Below are 18,271 nucleotides of genomic sequence, written 5' to 3' on the forward strand. Positions count from 1 at the left end.
AGTCTTTTGGGTGTGGCAGGCCTGGCACTATTGTACCTGGACTACTTTACCTCAGACTATTTAAACCACACCCAAACAGCAAAACATGCTTCGCGTTATTCTGCTGTGGGCAGCGTAACACTCACCAAGTCCAGTTCTTTGATGCCAGTTTACCTGAAACCAAGGACCTGCAGCGAGAGAAAGAACACTATAAAACTTACCTGGAACAGTATCCTATCTTCAATCCATCGCCAACTTCAGTTCCACTCACCTGAAGGTACGAATTCCATCATCCGGCACCGCATGCATCCTGGAATACCATAACATGGAAAGAGGAAAAAGAAAGACAGCATTAGTAAGTGTTTACTCATGTTTCCTCCCGAATGAAGGAAGCCACACAACTCTTACCTGGGTAGCCATCTCCTGGTCAGTATCATCGCTGGAACATTATGGCGCTCGGCGAGGAACATCGCAACCTGCAAGGAGAGAAAAGACACGGGTTAGCAATATAAAAGGCGAAACAGCGCTGCGCATCGTGCATTACTCACCGGACAGCATCACGCACACCGCGCTTTCGCCTACCGGCCCATGCTCATCTTCAAACTGCATGACAACACCAAAATACCTTTCCATACCTAAAAGGAAAGAAGCAAGACATTATTATTCAAACTAATAGGAACATAAGATCTGTATATAAAGACTGTAAAGCAGTAAACCAACAGAGTCGTATCAGGCCTGGATTCCCACAGGGGGGCTTGCACCAGTGAAGTAACTTGGTTGCTGCTCAACCCCCACATCTACGCACCCCTGCCACGAGGAGCAGGATGGAGAATCAACCTTTTACAATATTAAGGTGAGGAGAATCCCCAAGGGGGAGGAAGGAGTTTAGGCCAAGGGAGGGGGGAAAACATAAAGACAATCTGGTATTGAATCCAGCTCTATTATGTTGCAGACCCATCTTTAACCAGAGGCGTTACCAAGGGACCGCAAGAGGGTTCGAGAGTGTAAATCCAACCAGGGCTGGGTGGCGTCCCCGTGGATACCAGGTGAGCGTAACAGAACGCGAAGCCTCAATAATATTATCCACCTGGACGTCATGGAGACTTCAGAGACTGACCAGTTAGCTTAGTTGTTGGGACAATTACGCGCTGAAGTACATTTAGCCAGGCAAGAAACCAGCGTTCTTAGGAGGGATTTGATTGTTACTAAGGATCGTACCGACGAAATAAGTAGACAATTGCTACAATCACAGGCAGGACAGACCCCATTGCCTGGTAACATCCCTCAGCACCTCTACCAACTTATTCCACCAATCCAGTACAAATAACCTTTCCTGGGGCAGTTCCTTTAGCTCCACCTGAAAGATTTACAGGGGACCCCAAGAAGTATGCAACGTTCATGAACCAGTGTCGTCTTCATTTCCTTTGCAGACCTGGGGCTTTTCCTAATGACCAAGCGTGGGTTGCTTATGTCTTGTCATATCGTAGTGGCAGTTATGCGGATTGGGCGGTACCATTGCATTAGACAACAAACTTTTGTCATTTCCGTCAAGGAAGTCAAGACTTGCTTACATATATAGCAACATTTAACAGACTAGTCATTGAAGCTGGGTGGCCTGAGGAAAAAAGGACCACACTATTTCATCGAGGTCTACGAGGGGAACTGAAGGATGTCCTTGCTCAAGTGGTTAACCCACCTAAAGACTATGGAGAATTCATCAACCTTGTGGTGCAATTAGATCACAGATTACAAGACCGAAAAGCGGACCGGATAAGGTTAGACACTCGAGCTGTGTATGTCCGGTCAAAGGATAATGTTCCATATACATTGGATGATACGGTAGAACCCATTCAAATCAGTCGGTGTATGGCCCCCTTTAACTAAAACTGAAAGAGACAAGAGAAGGCAACAGCAATTATGCTTATATTGCAGAAAATCAGGCCACTTCCTCAAAGAATGTCCTGTGAAACCACCAAGGAGAACTGTTGGAGCCACAGAGAAGGAAGATAATAACAAGGAGTCAGAAAACGATCAAGCCCGGCAAGCGTAGAGGTCCGCTTGTCGAGCGAGAAGGATGAGCCACAGACCTCACACTTTGCATTACCAGTAATTTTGACCACTCACCAACAACCGTCTCGGATACATGCTGTCGTAGCATACATAGAGAGCGGAGCAGTTGGGAATTATGTTGACCAAGATCTGGCAGCAGAGATGGGGCTTTCCTTATGCTCTAAGTCGACTACTGAAAAAGTTACTACTGTTGATGGGACAGAAATAGCTTCCGGACCAGTAACCCAATGTACAACAGCACTAACCCTACTGTGCCAGAATGGACACCGAGAATCTATTGCATTCGATCTCATCAAAGCTCCTCAGTTTCGACTAATCTTAGGAATGCCATGATTGGTAACTCACAACCCTCTAATAGATTGGCGTGCCAAGAAGTTGGGCTTTTCCGATGATTGTGCTTGCACCTGTTATTACCAAGAAAAGGGGAAACAGACTTATGTACATCTGCTACTCCCAGTACAGAGGCAATTGTACTAGGTGTGACTAGTAATCTACCAAATGAATACCAAGATTTTCAAGACATGTTCCAGAAAGAACAAGCCAATACTCTACCACCGCATAGGCCCTATGATTGTCAGATCGACCTCATACCTGGTTCGCAAATTCCTTGTGGCCGAATCTATGCACTTACTGAACCAGAAAACCGCCATTTGAAATCTTATCTTGACAGTACCTGGCAAATGGATTTATCCGCCCATCTAAATCACCAGCAGCCAGTCCCTTATTCTTCGTACCAAAGAAGGAAGGAGATTTGAGGACTTGCATCGACTATCGTGCATTAAACCAGATCACAGTAAATAAACGTTATCCACTGCCCCTTATTCCAGAATTATTGGATCAAGTCAAAGAAGAAAGGAGACGAATGGAAAACCTCCTTTTGTACCAAATACGGCTTCTATGAATACCAGGTAATGCCTTTTGGACTTTGCAACACACCCGCTCCATTCCAGTACTTTATGAATGCGGTTTTGCGGGAGTTAATCGACGTTTGTGCCCTGCTTTACATTGATGACATCTTAGTGTATTCTGCTACAAAAGAAGACCATGTTAGGCATGTCCGCTCTGTCTTTACTAAACTCTGCCAACATAAACTGTATGCTAAACTCGAAAAATGCTCTTTTCATGTCACCGAAGTGGAGTTCCTCGGTTTTAGCCTCACACCAAAGGTATCAGAATGGATAGGCAAAAGGTAGATGCCATTCTTAACTGGATGTCACCAACTTCATTTAAAGGAATCCATTGTATGTTGGGCTTTGCAAACTTTTACCGCCGATTCATCCCAGATTTTTCTCAAATAGTGCATCCAATTACATCACTATTGAGAAAAAACAATAAAAAGTTCAATTGGACCAAAGAAGCAGAGAAGGCTTTTCAAGACTTAAGAAAGAATTCACTTCTGCTCCAGTTCTACGGCATCCTCCCTTATATAGTTGAAACAAATGCCTCTAGCTTGGCTATGGGAGCTGTTCTCTCACAAAGGGACCCAGGAACTGCCCAGTTACACCATGTGGCCTTCTCAACTCAACTGTGCTATCACAGACAAAGAACTCTTGGCTATAAAATCATCTTTCAAGGCATGGCGACACTATCTCCTTGGTGCTAGACATACTGTCACGGTCATAACTGATCATCGAAACCTGCAATACCTAAAAACAGCAGAGGCTCAATCATCCCGTCAACTGCGGTGGGCTCTTTTCTTCGCTGAATATGACTAAGTGATCACCTATCGTCCAGGAGTCCGAAACGGAAAGGCTGATGCCTTGTCCCATATAGGTGTTGATCAAAAGGTATACATAACTCCAGATCCAGTAGCCATCATTCCAGAAGACAAACTCCTGGGTCTTACGACATTGACACAGGGTGAACTCCAAAACAAGATCCAACTCTTAATAGATCCCACTTTCTCTCACGAATGGTATACTGAAGGAGAACATTACACCATTAAAGACCAATTACCATATTTTAGGAACCGTCTATACTTGCCAATTAAAGATTGACAAGAGCAGGTTATTTCGGGTTATCACGACTCCCTGATTGGAGGTCATCCTGGAATTGCCAAAACTATAGCTAAAGTAAAACAAAACTATTGGTGACCCACATGGCGTAAAGACATCATACATTTTATCAAATCTTGCGGTGTGTAGATGTGGAGTCTATTGAAGGAGTTGTTGGAGCTGAGTTTGACGTGCCAACATCAGCAGATGAAGGTGAGTGTCCCTACAAACACACAACAACTAATCATCACTATTGACCTCAAAATGTGACAGCAATGCCAGCCAATAAATGGCCCATCATGCACACCAACACATATCCATAAACACATGCTGGGCCCACCACTATCACATCCCTATGCATGTTGCATGCAGCGCCCATACACAAAAAAACACCCGACACGCATATGAGCTGCACGTGTCACGCAGCACGTCACTCACAACACACATCAAGGTCCAACAGCAGCCACCATGGTGTACATGTAAACACCTGCATGATTCCAAACAGCACCCCACAACCTTGCATGTACCCAGTCCACTGCGAAGCCAGGCATGCAACTAATCACATGTCGTCACCTGCACAAAGACAAACGCATGCATGATGAGAGCACCAACATCACTGATGCCCTGCCACTCTCTGTCCCCCACAGGTACGGATGCAGACAGCGAAGAAGGACAGGGAAGTGCACAATGCACAACACCAGCCACAAGGGCAAGGAGGCAAGGTGATGGCAACGGAACATCTACATCAAGTGGACCAAGGATGGGCCAAGTGGCACGCGGGACAACAACCAGTGCACTACCAGCCACACTGCAAACCACACCGGACGAGCAGACACCTGCCCCTGTACCCCCGGGCACACAATCGACACAGGCCAAGGACACATCTGGCATGGACGATGGCACACAGTCTGCTGCTGCAAGTACAATTGGGGAGATGGCTGCATCGGCACAGCATAGTGTTGACGACAAAGCTGACCCTGACAATGAAGACAATGCAGGACTCGTCCACTCAGAGCCTGTAGGCCGAACACCGAGCCCGCAGGTCACCCACCAGAACACATCTTGCCGAGATTCATCCGAACAGGGCAGCCATGGTGAGTGGTCTCCGACATTTCACATCCCCATATTGCATGCAGTACCATCACATAACCCACCAACCACCACCCACACTGCCATACAGGAACTTGAGGGACATCTGTCCAGGATGGAGGGCCGGCAGGAGCAGATGCAAGGCTATGTCAAGCAGTACCTTGCTGAACTTACCTCGCACTTGCCACCAGCTGGCCCTTGTTATTTATCCTATATGCTGTATGCTAATAACCCTGTACTGTACTTTCCCCTCTCCCTTTCCCCCATGCACTTTTCCCTTCCCCTCTACCCTTGCACTTGCGCAATCTGAATGACACCTGTCCTAGTAGGATCGTTGTCTGTCTCCCCTTGTTTCCCTCCCCGCCTCGTCGCGCCTTGAAACACTTGTGTATAGTTGTGTTACAAATGCCATATCATATCATATCATATCAAGGGGAGACAACACGCCGTGTCATCTGTGACAGCACTGCGGCCGTAATCCAGGCCATCAACTCAAGTGCACAGCAAGTGCACAATGGCTTCAATGTCTTGGGACAGATCCTCACCAGGATTGCTGACAGCATGGAGCAGCGGCAAACTCCAGATTTGGGGTCACAACCATCTGGCTCATCCACATCGACCACGCCAGCAAGTTCCAGGCAGACCAGCCCTGTGGGCAGGTCCTTGCGAAGTGCACAGCGCTCAGATATCCAAACCCCACCTCCGAAGGGGGCTCACAGCAGCAGGGCCACCCTGCAGATTCTCTTTACGAATACCTGCAGACACATGTTGTGCCATTGTTGACTTTGGGTGTTAGGGGGAGGGTGGAGGGTGGTGGTGGGTGTAGTACTTGGGGTGTTGGGGGTGTGGAGGTAGCGTGGGGGAGCATGAGGGGGAGGGAGAGGGGTGTTGGGGGCATGGATTGTTGAATCATGTAGTACACAAAATCTCACTAATAAACCTGTTGTGTACAAGACATCACATGAGTGGAAATTGCTTATTTGTTGTTTGTCAATTTATTGCTTCATAGTGAACTGTGCCCATATACCCACACACCCAGTGCCCACAGTTCCCAATACATGGCACCCTCTGCATCCAAGTACATCAGAATGACTGGTCTATGACCAATTGCCGCACTGAGTGACCCTCACATATATCGCGTCCCGGCCCATGTCCAACATCTACTCCTTCCTCTCCTTCTACTTCACCCGGTGGTGTTAGCTCCATGTCAGGTGGCAGGGGTATGTTCCGCTGGATGCACATGTTGTGCAGCATTTCACATACCGTGATGATCTTGCCCACCTTCTCAGGCCCGTATATGAGTGCCCCTGCCGACCTGCTGAGGCAGCGAAACCGTGCCTTCAAAAGTCTGCTCAATGACCACACGCGTGTGCGTGTATGTGCACGATTGAAGTCCTCCTCGTGCCTGTTATGCGGATTCCTGTCAGGAGTGAGTAGCCACGCCTTCAGAGGATATCCAGCATCACCTACATGGGAGCAGAAGGAGGTATGTGTAAGGATAATGCTCAGTTGCCATGTGTGCTCAGCCTGTACATCTTTCAAGTTCATATGCACAATCCCATCAAGGGCAGCTACATCCACATGTGTATCAGCCCTGTACAGTGCATGCCAATCCATGGTGCGAGCCTTGGGTGACATACATGACCTAGGGTCCTAGGAATTTAAACCCCCAGGCCCCCAATGCATTTTGGCTAGGGCCATTATGTATGCACATTGAGGGGTGTGTGGCGGCAGATGACTCAAGATTCCCCTTGCATATAAATGTAGCCCCCCATCCCTCTCCTCCCATGGCCCAGGGGGAAGACACCCAAAAGCCAGCCACTTCGTACGACGTCTCCTTCCATGTTGCAGCGTAGTGAGGAGTTCTGCAGCACCATGGCATCATGTGTGGATCCTGTGTATCTGGCACAGCAATGTGTTATCATCTGGCTGGCATCACAGACCATCTGCACATTGATGGAGTGGTATAGCTTCCGATTGCGGTACACCACCTCCACGGCATGTGGAACTACCAACTCTACATGGGTGCAGTCAAGGGCACCAATTACATTGGGCATGTCTGCCAGTGCATGGAATGTTATTTTGGTGGCCTTTGCCTCCTGTGGTGTCCGTGGTAGGGATATGTAGGCACTTGCGTGCTTCAGTAGTGCATCCAGCACTTGGTTTAACACAACAGAGAAGCATGATTGCGACATGTCATGCATTTTGTCATGATCTCTGCTTCCAAAAGATCAGGACTTGCCCGACTCCCTTGGAAGCAGACCCATAACCCCGGTTCCGAGTGCCAGCCAGTCCCAATTGGGACCTTTTGGACCCTGTCCTGGCGCCAGTGGCACCAGGCTCATAAAGATGCCCAGTCCCAGCGCTGGAAGCGCCGGGCTCATAATGCTTGGGTGGACTTACCTGCAGCAGACCATGCTGCTTACTTACCTGCCAGTTGAACCCCTGATCCTCTTCTGTTTGGGACTACTTTTCCTGTTGGGTGGGGCAGGAGCCACTCCCTAGGTTCAGAACACTGGAACTCTTCTGGAAAGCAGGAACTCTTTTCTTACCTAGGCGTGGCTGTGGAAGGAGACACCTAAGCACTACAGGAGGCTATTTAAACCACACCCGATGGATGAATCTTGCTTTGTGTTATTCTGCATTCTCTGCAGCAGAACGCTCATCGTGTCTTCTGCTTCTGATCCTGGGCCTAAGGGAACAAAGGTTTACCATCCTGGAATCCAGTCTTCAGCAGCACCTGTAAAGACAAAGAAAGAACAGGTTAGCACTACGGTCTTCAGTGGCAGCCCATCTCTTACCTGGTCCATCGGCTGTCACCAACGCCTCGCGCTGCATTCCGGCATCTGAAAGACAAAGGCTTACCTACTCTTCGCATGTTCCGGAGGTCTTCGCACTGCATTCCGGCATCTGAAAGACAAAAGCTTACCAGCTCTTTGCACGCTCCGGAGGCCTTCGGCGCTGCATCCCGCATCTGAAAGACAAAAGAAGGTGCGTTTAAAGACATTGGGCAACTTTATTACTCACGTGCCATTACTCCTTCCCACGCCGAATCCAGTGGGTATTCCAGCACCCTTCAGCTTCTCTAAAGCTCCGAACTTGTACCTGCAAGATAAAAGGGACAGTTAGTGCGCATCGTGAAGCAAGCTACAAGCGCTTACTTACGTGCTTCCAGGCGCTTCTATTCCTCATGCGGGTTCGATCCTCAACTCTCATCAGCCCGCCATCCGCCATCGCCGGAACCCTGCAAAACAAGAGATATCATTACAAAAGACTTTTAAGACATTTGAAGTGCCCAGAACTTACCGTTCGTGCAGTTAACGACGGACAGCAGTCCTCTGAGGTCAAGAGGCCTGCACCCTTGTCCAGTGAAGAAACTGGTTACGGCACTCTGTCCGAGGCAGATGGAGAGCTTGGCGTTCACTTACCTAAGGTGAGGGCGTTAACCTTTGGGGTTCTACAGGAGAAGAGAAAGGGAAGAGGAGTGAGGCACCCAATAACCCCAGTTCATTAATCCCATATTTTCTATCTGCAGACATCTTACTCTTCGAGTCAGACATACAGTGCACAGAGGTCCAGCCCAAAGAGCCAACCGTGTGTTACACATCACCTTTGAAGATACGGCATTCACCCAGTCAAGACCGGCGCCTCTGCGGGAATCAGGTGAGCGTTACACATTTGGCCCACTGTGTGTTGATAAGTGCCTGTGGCCAGGAAGTGGAACACAGATGCTACCTTCAGCAGGGGGGGGTGGCTGTGTAGATGTTGATCAGGCTGACCAAGTCTTCCTGTATATGTATTATTTCCACTATGTTGGTGATGGTGTACCTGTCAAGCCAGTACAGGGTGTGGCTCTGTGCTGGGGTTAAGTCAAATGGATTGGCCCTTGTACGTAGAATTGATGAATGTCTGCGGAAAACAACTACCTGCACTGGTGGGATTTGCTGGGCATGTCTCACCCTCCTTCTCATCCTGCGTCTCCTCTGTGTTGCCTGTTGTACTTCCTGTTCAAGGAGTAGCAGTGCAGGCGTGTCCTCCAGCCCCAGTACGGCAAGTGCAAGTGGTAGCATTTTGGTTTGGAAAGGGGTGTGGTGTGTGGGTGTGCTCCTTTTGTGCTGACCCTGACTCCATTGCCTCCACCTGTGCTGATTGTGTGCACCTGTGGCACTTGGTTGCACATCAGTTTGCTGTTAATGGGTGGTCCGCGATGCCGGTATTGGCGGCATCATGGTGGTCCTTCTTACCGGCATCTCGATGCCAGTATGTACATGTCCGTGCGACTCGTGGTGTCCTCTTCGTTGCGGGATGCCGGTATTACGGGCACGCTGCCCGTGCGCGCGCCTGTATGACGGTACGGTGGTGCACGTCCACAGCGGGTCCTTGTGGAAGCCGATGGGACTGGCGTCTAGGGTAGGAATACTACGGACCGGTATTGGAGGCCGGTATTGCCTTACCGGCTCCGTTATTGCCGGACCGCCAACCTCGTAATGAGGCCCAAGGTCTGGTTAGCATCAAAATATGTGCCCATAAAAGGGACTCGGACCTTTCGTTCCCGATATCTGGGACCTTATTCTATTGAATGCATAATAAATCTAGTGGCACTCGGGTTACAACACCACCAAAACCAGTATTAGTTGATGGAGAACCGGAGTTTGAAGTAAAGGATATCCTAGACTCAAAATACACCAGATCCAAACTATACTACTTAGTTGATTGGAAGGGATACGGCCCTCAAGACAGATCATGAGAACCTAGTGAATACATCCATGCACCTCGCTTAATTAAAAAGTTCCATCAGAATTACTCAGCCAAACCAGGACCAGGCAGAAGTGCCACCGTGAGAGGGGCCTTGGTGGGAGTGCTGCCATTACCCTTGCCCCTGGCCCTCACTGCCAAGTCAGCCTTCCAGTTAGGGACAGGTCAAAGGCCTTAAAACCTCATCCAAGACTCTCTTGGAGTCAGTCCTGGCGCCTTTGGCGCCAGGCCAATGATCATCATGAAGACCAACATTAGAATGGGACTATTTACTTGGGACTATTTAACTTGGGTGGGGGTTCAGCCAACATGGAGGCACACACATAGCTCAGTTCCAAGGAACTGAGCTATGCGGTCTAGCCTTGGTCTGGCACTACTTTACCTGGACTACTTTGGGTGTGGCAGGCCTGGGACTATTTTACCTGGATTACTTTACCTGAGACTATTTAAACCGTACCCAAACACCAGAACATGCTTCGCGTTATTCTGCTGTGGGCAGCGTAACGCTCACCGTGGCCAGTTCTTTGATGCAGGTTTACCTGAAACCAAGGACCTGCAGAGAGAGAAAGAACACTACGAAACTTACCTGGAACAGTATCCTGTCTTCAATCTATTGCCAACTTCAGTTCCACTCACCTGAAGGTACGAACTCCATCATCCGGCACTGCATGCATCCTGGAATACCATAACCTGGAAAGAGGAGAAAGATAGACAGCATTAGTAAGCGTTTACTCACGTTTCCTCCCGAATGCAGAAAGCCACACAATTCTTACCTGGGTAGTCATCTCCTGGTCAGTATCATCGCTGGAACATTACGGCGCTCGGCGAGGAACATCTCAACCTGCAAGGAGAGAAAAGACAGGGGTTAGCAATATAAAAGGCGAAACAGCGCAGCGCATCGCGCATTACTCACCGGACAGCATCGCACACACTGCGCTTTCGCCCACCGGCCCATGCTCATCTTCAAACTGCATGACAACACCAAAATACCTTTCCATACCTAAAGGAAAGAAGCAAGACATTATTATTCGAACTAAGAGGAATATAAGAACTGCATATAAAGGCGGTAAAGCAGCAAACCTACGGAGTCGCAGCAGGCCCGGATTCCCACAGGGGGGCTAGCACCAGTGAAGTAACTTGGTCGCTGCTCGCCCCCCACATCTACGTGCCCCTTCCACGAGGAGCACGACGGAAAATCCACCTTTTACAATATTAAGGTGAGGAGAAGGCCCAAGGGGGAGGAAGGAGTTGAGGCCAAGGGAGGCGAGGAAACATAAAGACAATCTGGTATTGAATCCAGCTCTCCTATATTGCAGACCCATCTTCAACCAGAGGCCTTAACAAGGGACCGGGAGAGGGTTCGAGAGTGCAAATCATCCAATCAGGGCTGGGTGGCGTCCCTGTGGATACCAGGTGAGCGTAACAAGATCATTATATACAGTTGGGGATAGGGATTGTCTTTGGGATTCTTGGGATTCACCATAATTAAATTGGGATGTTGTTTGTTCATGTAAAGTATGTACTATAGGAAAAGAAGAAATTATTATTTCACTGAGGTCTGTAGAAATTACATTATTTGTTTATATTAAAAGATTTATCGTTTACCATTTGAAATGTTTTAATCACTAATTTCTTCTTTTGGAAAGATTTCTCCCAACCGCTCAAGTGTGTTTGCCATTTCTATTAAAATAAAAAAAGAATGATATTTGCTTATAAGAAATGTTTACATAATGAATGGTAATAATAGAGAAATAAATACAGTGTACTTACTATTTAATGAGAGATTGTTTTGGAATGAGCGCATGATGTATTTGAGTCTGTATGAAGAGTTGTACTGAAATGACAACATGAGGTGTACAGTTATGGTTTGTGCTTGGTGCATTCCATTATATTGTGTGATAAATTAAAACATAATTTGTACATTTTAAATTGATTTGCACTAAAAGGTATATTTGGCTGCAGTAAATATAAGTAATGTTGTTTTATCTATATGTGGTTGTTAGTTGATGGGTAGAACATTTTCTGTGCTCCCCAGTGCTTCTAGGCTTTGGAATGCTACCTTCTGTCAGCTAATACATTGGGGGTAAGTATAATATAAGGATGCACTGGTAAAAACCTATGAAATTCAGTGAAAAGAAGTTGTTAAAGGGAGTTATAATTAGGTTGCACTAATTAAAACCTATGAAATTCAGTGAAAACACTTTGTTAAAAGGATGTTATGGTTACAAGTAAAACCAAAAAAAACAGACATTAGCCAGTTATGGTAAGCTAAGCAACCATGTCTCGTGCCACCACCGTTCACTGCTATAACTAACACCCAGGGCATCAAAGAAGAATCACATTACATCACTGATGAAATCACATATTCAGGGCACTTGTTTTTGTTCACTGACATATCTAGGCTAGGTGGCTGTTAGGCAAGAAGTTTACAATTGTGGCATTATTGCCCCCATCTTCACTGTGAGAATACAAATATCAGAATGCAATTCAACAAAAGGCAAAGAAATGGTCTCTCAGTGCAAAACGTTCAATGACTGACAGTTGCACAGTTTAAAAAATAAATAATGCAGATTCCATGTGTTATGTGATATTTAAAACTAAGAAAACACACGGCATTCGGGACTGTGGAGTGTCTCCCATCCATGCAGTAACCGGGAATGACAATGCTTAGTTTTAAAGCGAGGAAGGATCCAGCCCCATTAGGCCATGATTTTCTGAGTGGTCTTGAAAGATGGGCTCATTTATTAGGCAACATGGCGTTACGAGCTGACCCCTTTCTTGCTTTGAAGCTAAGCAGGGTTCGTCCATTTACTGCAGGTATGGGAAACCCACTGTTGTTGTAAATGCGGGTACCAAACTACACATACATTTATAGCCGAGAATTTCAGAAAAACGTCTGGAATAAAATGCTTTCCTGCCCCACAGCCCTCAACAAGTGCCCCACTCATCAGTGTCAGCTCCTCCCAATGCCCACATGGCCTGCCCTCTCCCTTTCCCCCACAACACACACTGTTTATGTGACACAGTTTGCTTTGAGATGTTAGCTGAGGCTACAGAAAGCTTTATGTTGCAAACTCAGTCCCTAGACCCCCTCCAACTCCCAAATTTCACATCGTTGCCCTCTAGCCTGAGGTTATTTGCATGTTTCTGACCTGCAAATGGCTTTTAACCTGTGTTAAATGTTCCCATTTCCTCGGCTATAACCTCAAATATCTCTCACATCAAGAGGAAAACAAGAAGGCGGCTGTTTTATTTCTAAATACACACAGTTTTTGGTAAATCCCCAAGATATGGATATCTATTTTTGAGAAGGGGGCACCCTCTTCTCTGTCAAATATTTAAATAACTACTGCACAGAATAACCCCAAACCAGCATGGATTGTGACCTAACGCTTCATGTCCAAGTTGTTTCATACCTGGTCCAAATCCGTCCAGAGGTTTGGGCTATGTGCTTTGGCAAAAATTGACCTTCTTTGTCTATGGGAAAATGAATGGGAAGTCGTCCGCAAGTTTTGAAGAAAAAAAATGTTGTCTTCTTAATAACTTTCCTATTTTTTAATGTATCTTCACAAAACTTTGCAGTCTTCAGCAAAGGGCAAGTCCCTATACACTTTCGTAATTTTGGTCAAATCTATTACTCGAATCAAAAGTTATTAACAATACAATTTTAAGGGGTTCCTATGGGAGTCCGACTCACCTTAACTATACACATATATATATATTTTTTATTATAGTGCCGTGTTTGATGCTCAATAGTTAAGGTAAAACCTATTTGCGTTGTGTTTTCCAACAAAAATGTCTTACATGGGTCCCACCAAACTGGACATTTTGGGAAAATGTGTTAAACAGTTCAAATGTTATTTAGAAAACAAAAAAAAGCTATTTTCTGCTTTCTCCCATTCAGTTTCCTATAGAGATAAGGGTTCTTCCATTGGAACCTACTGGACAGATTTGGACCAAATAAGAAGCAAGTGGGGCACAAAGCATCATAGCTGAGGCTTGTGTTTTGCTTAGTAGAAATCCGTCCAGTAGCTTTTACAAAATTTGATAGAGAACTGGGTGGACCAGTCCCAAAATAGCACTATTGATCTCCCTTGGTGCATTGCAGCAGTCAGCTTTTCAGAAAGGAAAAGTCACCATTTTCTTTTCGATGTAAGCAATTCCTGTTTTAATCATGTGGAAAGCCATAACCAAAATAGACTCAAAACAATATTTGGAGAGGGGAAAGTGTTGGGAAGGAGAAAACGGGACCACATGATAAGTGGGAGACATTGGGGTGGGTTGGATAATCCCTTTTATGTCAGACCCTTTTTGTCGGACTAGTCCCTTGAGACAACTGAGAGCTTTATTAAGCAGAAGCCTGTCAGAAACTCTTCTGAGTGTAACTAGAATTTTCCAGGTCGAGTGTCACAAAATGTATAAAAGAAAATGCAATCAAGAAGCCCATAAGGCTGTATGGCTGTAACGTTAGTCTCTGAACGGGGCCCTGACATGCCCAGTGATGCATGAGACATCACCAATAAAGGAAAGACTTCCTTGGCTGAGAACCGGAAGAAGGATCAAGTGGAATAGCAACCGGATCCGCTCCTGTTATGTATGATGGGACACCTGCTTGCTGTTGAACTCCCTCTCTCTGGCCACCCTCGTTGGGTCCCCTCCCCTCACCTTCCTGTGAGGCTAAAATCCTTGGGGTTATCTTTGACTCTTCTCTCTCCTACACCGCCCACATCACAGACCTTGCCAAGAAGTGCAACTTCAGCTTCACCTCCTCAGGGGCATTCTCCCTTTCCTCACCTTTCCCGAAAAGCTCAATATCTCCAGGGCTCTTGTTCTCTCGTGGGTGGGCTACTGCAACAGTCTCTTCCCTTCGCCCTCCTCAACTCATCCAGAATAGTGCTGTGAGACTTATCCTTTGCCTCATGTCCAAGGACTGTATCTCTTCGGCACTAAAGTCTCTCCATTGGCACCCGGTTATGTCAAGGATCAAATTGAAGACCCTTTGCATCATCCACAAGGCTGTCTGGGGCCTGGGACCTCTCTACATCCAGCTTTCTCTTCCTAAGTACCACCCTGCTAGAGTTCTTTGGTCCTCTAGCTCTAACTCTCTGCAGGTCAGTCACTTATCCAAGCAGCACGTGGGAGGTAGATCCCTTTACTCGGCAGGAGCCACCCTCTGAAATGGCCTCCCTGCCCCCCTCAGACTTGTGCCGGACCTTCTAAAGTTCTGGAAACTTCACAAGACTTTCCTCTTCTCCTCCTCCTTCCCTCTCCCTCTCCCTTGCTTGAATTGGGTGATTTGTCCGAAAATATTTAACTGTATGGCCAGAAAATTCAGTCAACTAGGCCGTACAGTTCCATTATAGCGAACATGGGGAACAAGGGTTGCTGGGGTGTTTTATTAAAAAAAACAGAGAAAGGGACCCTGCCGCATCAGTTCTGACCTGCGTTGCAGGGACGGAACTGATGCTGCCGGGTCAGAATGAAGGCAGACTCAGAAAGGTAAGTGAGGGAGGGTGGGGATCCATTGGTAGGGTGGCAGAGGGGCATGGATTAGTTGATTTTGGCCAAGGCAATTTGGGTTAGCAGGGAAATTGACTATGGTCAATACCGCCACAAAGAATTATGCCACGGTCAAATAATACCAATCCCCCATGCTAATCTCCCACTTCTTTGAATAGTGCCTGGCTCCTTATGAGTCTCACGGGGGCCTGGCCCTCCTTTGACCAGTCTCCCCCAGCATCCCTACCAGCATTTGCCTTCAGGCACCCTTCCTAGCTTGAGTTTGGTCCACTCCGTCCACCCTACTTCCCCCCTGCACTTGCCCTTGTGGCTCCCCTTGCACTTGCTCGTCCCACTGGGCTCCCACTCTTGCACTTTGCCCGCTCCCAACCGCCCCATCCAAACCCTTCCCCCTACTTCCACTCTCTCCTGCACTTTGTTGTCTGTGCACTTGCCCTTGTGGCTCCCCTTGCACTTGCTCGTCCCACTGGGCTCCCACTCTTGCACTTTGCCCACTCCCAACTGCCCCATCCAAACCCTTCCCCCTACTTCCACTCTCCCCTGCACTTTGTTGTCTGTGCACTTGCCCTTGTGGCTCCACTTGCACTTGCTCATCACACTGGGCTCCCACTCTTGCACTTTGCCCGCTCCCAACCGCCCCCATCCAAACCCTTCCCCCTACTTCCACTCTCCCCTGCACTTCGTTGTCTGTGCACTTGCCCTTGTGGCTCCACTTGCACTTGCTCATCCCACTGGGCTCCCACTCTTGCACTTTGCCCGCTCCCAACCGCCCCCATCCAAACCCTTCCCCCTACTTCCACTCTCCCCTGCACTTCGTTGTCTGTGCACTTGCACTTGTCACAAGGCCTTGTAAGAACGTTACTGCTGTTTTCTTTCCTATGCCTCCCCTCTCCCTGCTTTTTGTCTTGTGGCACCTGGAAACACTTGTGTATAGGCACCTTACAAATGACCAATAAAAAAAAAGAAGGAAACAAAGATCTGCTACAGGTGGAGATTGTGTCACGTGAACAGGAGGACCAGGAATGCCTCTCAAAGTCAGAGGAGGCTCTTATAGGAAGTTCATTGTTAAATGTAACCCACTAAATGTATCTTACTGACTTTCTCAGTCAATCACCCTCATTGTGTAAAACCTATAAAATCCCTGAGGATTATATACTGAGGGGCCTAATTTTTTAGACGGAAATGCTATGCCAGATGTCCTGTCCATTTTGTCACATCTGTATGGAAATGAATTTGCCTCTACTTTTGCTTCATGGGTTCTGCAATATGCAAGGTAGACGTGAGTGCAGTATGCGGACACTTTTCCACCCCACTGTCACCCAACCCCAGGGTCTTGCTGACACTCTTGACCTCAACGAGTTGTAGTTCTACCGGGCAATGATGTTGCAAAGTGCAACGAATGACAAGCATCATGAGGCAGTTGCTATGTATACTTGTTGATGACATACAATTGATGGCAAGCATACTTAACCAGCTACAACAGGTTGCTTACTGGATTTATTGCTGGGGGTTTTATTTTATTTATTTATTTATTTTTTATTAGAGAATGGCCATATTTTGTATTATAGTCAAGATAAATGTTATAAACGTATTAAAATACATTCCATGAACATCCTCGTGTTAACATTTCTTGACCTTAAGTTGTGCACTGCCCCTGATTCCTGCTAAAGTGTATGAGGCACACGTCTATCACTATCTTGGTGGATATGATAGGTCAAAGTATAAATGGTGCCTTTCATGGACCTGCCTTAGCATATGCACGTGGGGTAATAGCTACACAAGGTGAGTTTGTGTGCAGCAAATTATCAAGCTCTACATTCGCTCCCTCAAAGGCTTTCTCGGAGGACAAATCATAAAGAGGTGTTGGCCAGGCCTGTTTTGCATGACATTTGTATGTGGTACTGGTCTTAATATGCTGATTAGAATATTCATAGAATTGCAAGTATATTTCTCTCTTCATCTGCCCATCGGAAATAATGCTCACAGAAACTAATAAATAAAACAAATAAATAAATAAATACGAGCACAGAGTTACAAATACAAACCCTATATTTGCCATAGAGTATGGTGCCAGCGAACATATTGGCTTGGTTGCTTATGTCTTTACAAAATGGCAAGTATGCGGAACGTGTTAAATGATATTTTCTTAACCGGGTTGTATTGCTAGAATGATCAAACTGCATAAAACACATCAACAGCTTACCGATAGCGTCCAAGATGTCCCGGGCGACTTCCTCAGACGCCCCACCTCCACTCCCTTTCGCATCCTTTTTGGGGGGGACAGGGCTCTCCATGCGCGGTGGCGTGTTCCTGCCCTCCCTGGGGCCGCTGAAGGCCTGCCCTTGTGCGCCATGTCCGCAGGGCTCCTCGTGGCTCTTGCTCCGCCTGAGCTTGCTGTTGGGGTATTTCCCCCTGGGCGCGATGATCGGGCCCAGGCTTTGCGACACCTGCCTCTCACTGAGAGGCCGCTGCAGGATTTTAATGGTATCTTCGGACATAGTTTAAAATGGCTGCCAAGCGGACAAGGCTTCAAATAGTGTACTGATCCTTCAAGCCCGATCAGATCATGTGTGCCTGGGCCACTAACCGTCACTCAACTGAATATGCAGCTGCACAGAGCATCATGGAAAACAGAGGTGTTGCTCGGCAACCTCTTCAGTAAGTGCAAGACAATGAGCTGCCATCTTGGGCCTCTGTGATGTCACACCTCCAGATTCTATTCAGTTTTGTGGTTGTCCTGCAGACTGCTTTTTCTTTCCACAGCCAGCTTTTATGGGACTCAGGATCCTTTGGGCACTGCCCCAGCAAGAGACACAGAAGGTCACATATTTTCCCAATAAATAAATGGGCTCCATGGTACAGCT

At 47.1% G+C, this 18,271-nt stretch overlaps 1 protein-coding gene across 2 annotated transcripts in view; it reads right to left on the reverse strand.

The window, feature by feature from the left end:
- Positions 1–18,048, reverse strand: part of LOC138581972 (ribonuclease Y-like) — a 338,026-nt gene extending 319,978 nt beyond the window's left edge. The window contains exon 1 of one of the 2 annotated variants that reach the window (XM_069652880.1): positions 17,611–18,048. In XM_069652880.1, coding sequence (XP_069508981.1) covers positions 17,611–17,905 — 295 coding nt within the window. In that variant the 5' untranslated portion in view covers positions 17,906–18,048. The remainder of the gene's footprint in view (positions 1–17,610) is intronic. The other variant, XM_069652879.1, reaches the window with a different exon arrangement.
- Between the last annotated feature and the right edge of the window lie 223 nt (positions 18,049–18,271).

This window comes from Ambystoma mexicanum, chromosome 3q (genome assembly GCF_040938575.1).
Source record: "Ambystoma mexicanum isolate Mex_15411 chromosome 3q, UKY_AmexF1_1, whole genome shotgun sequence".
Classification (NCBI taxonomy): domain Eukaryota; kingdom Metazoa; phylum Chordata; class Amphibia; order Caudata; family Ambystomatidae; genus Ambystoma; species Ambystoma mexicanum.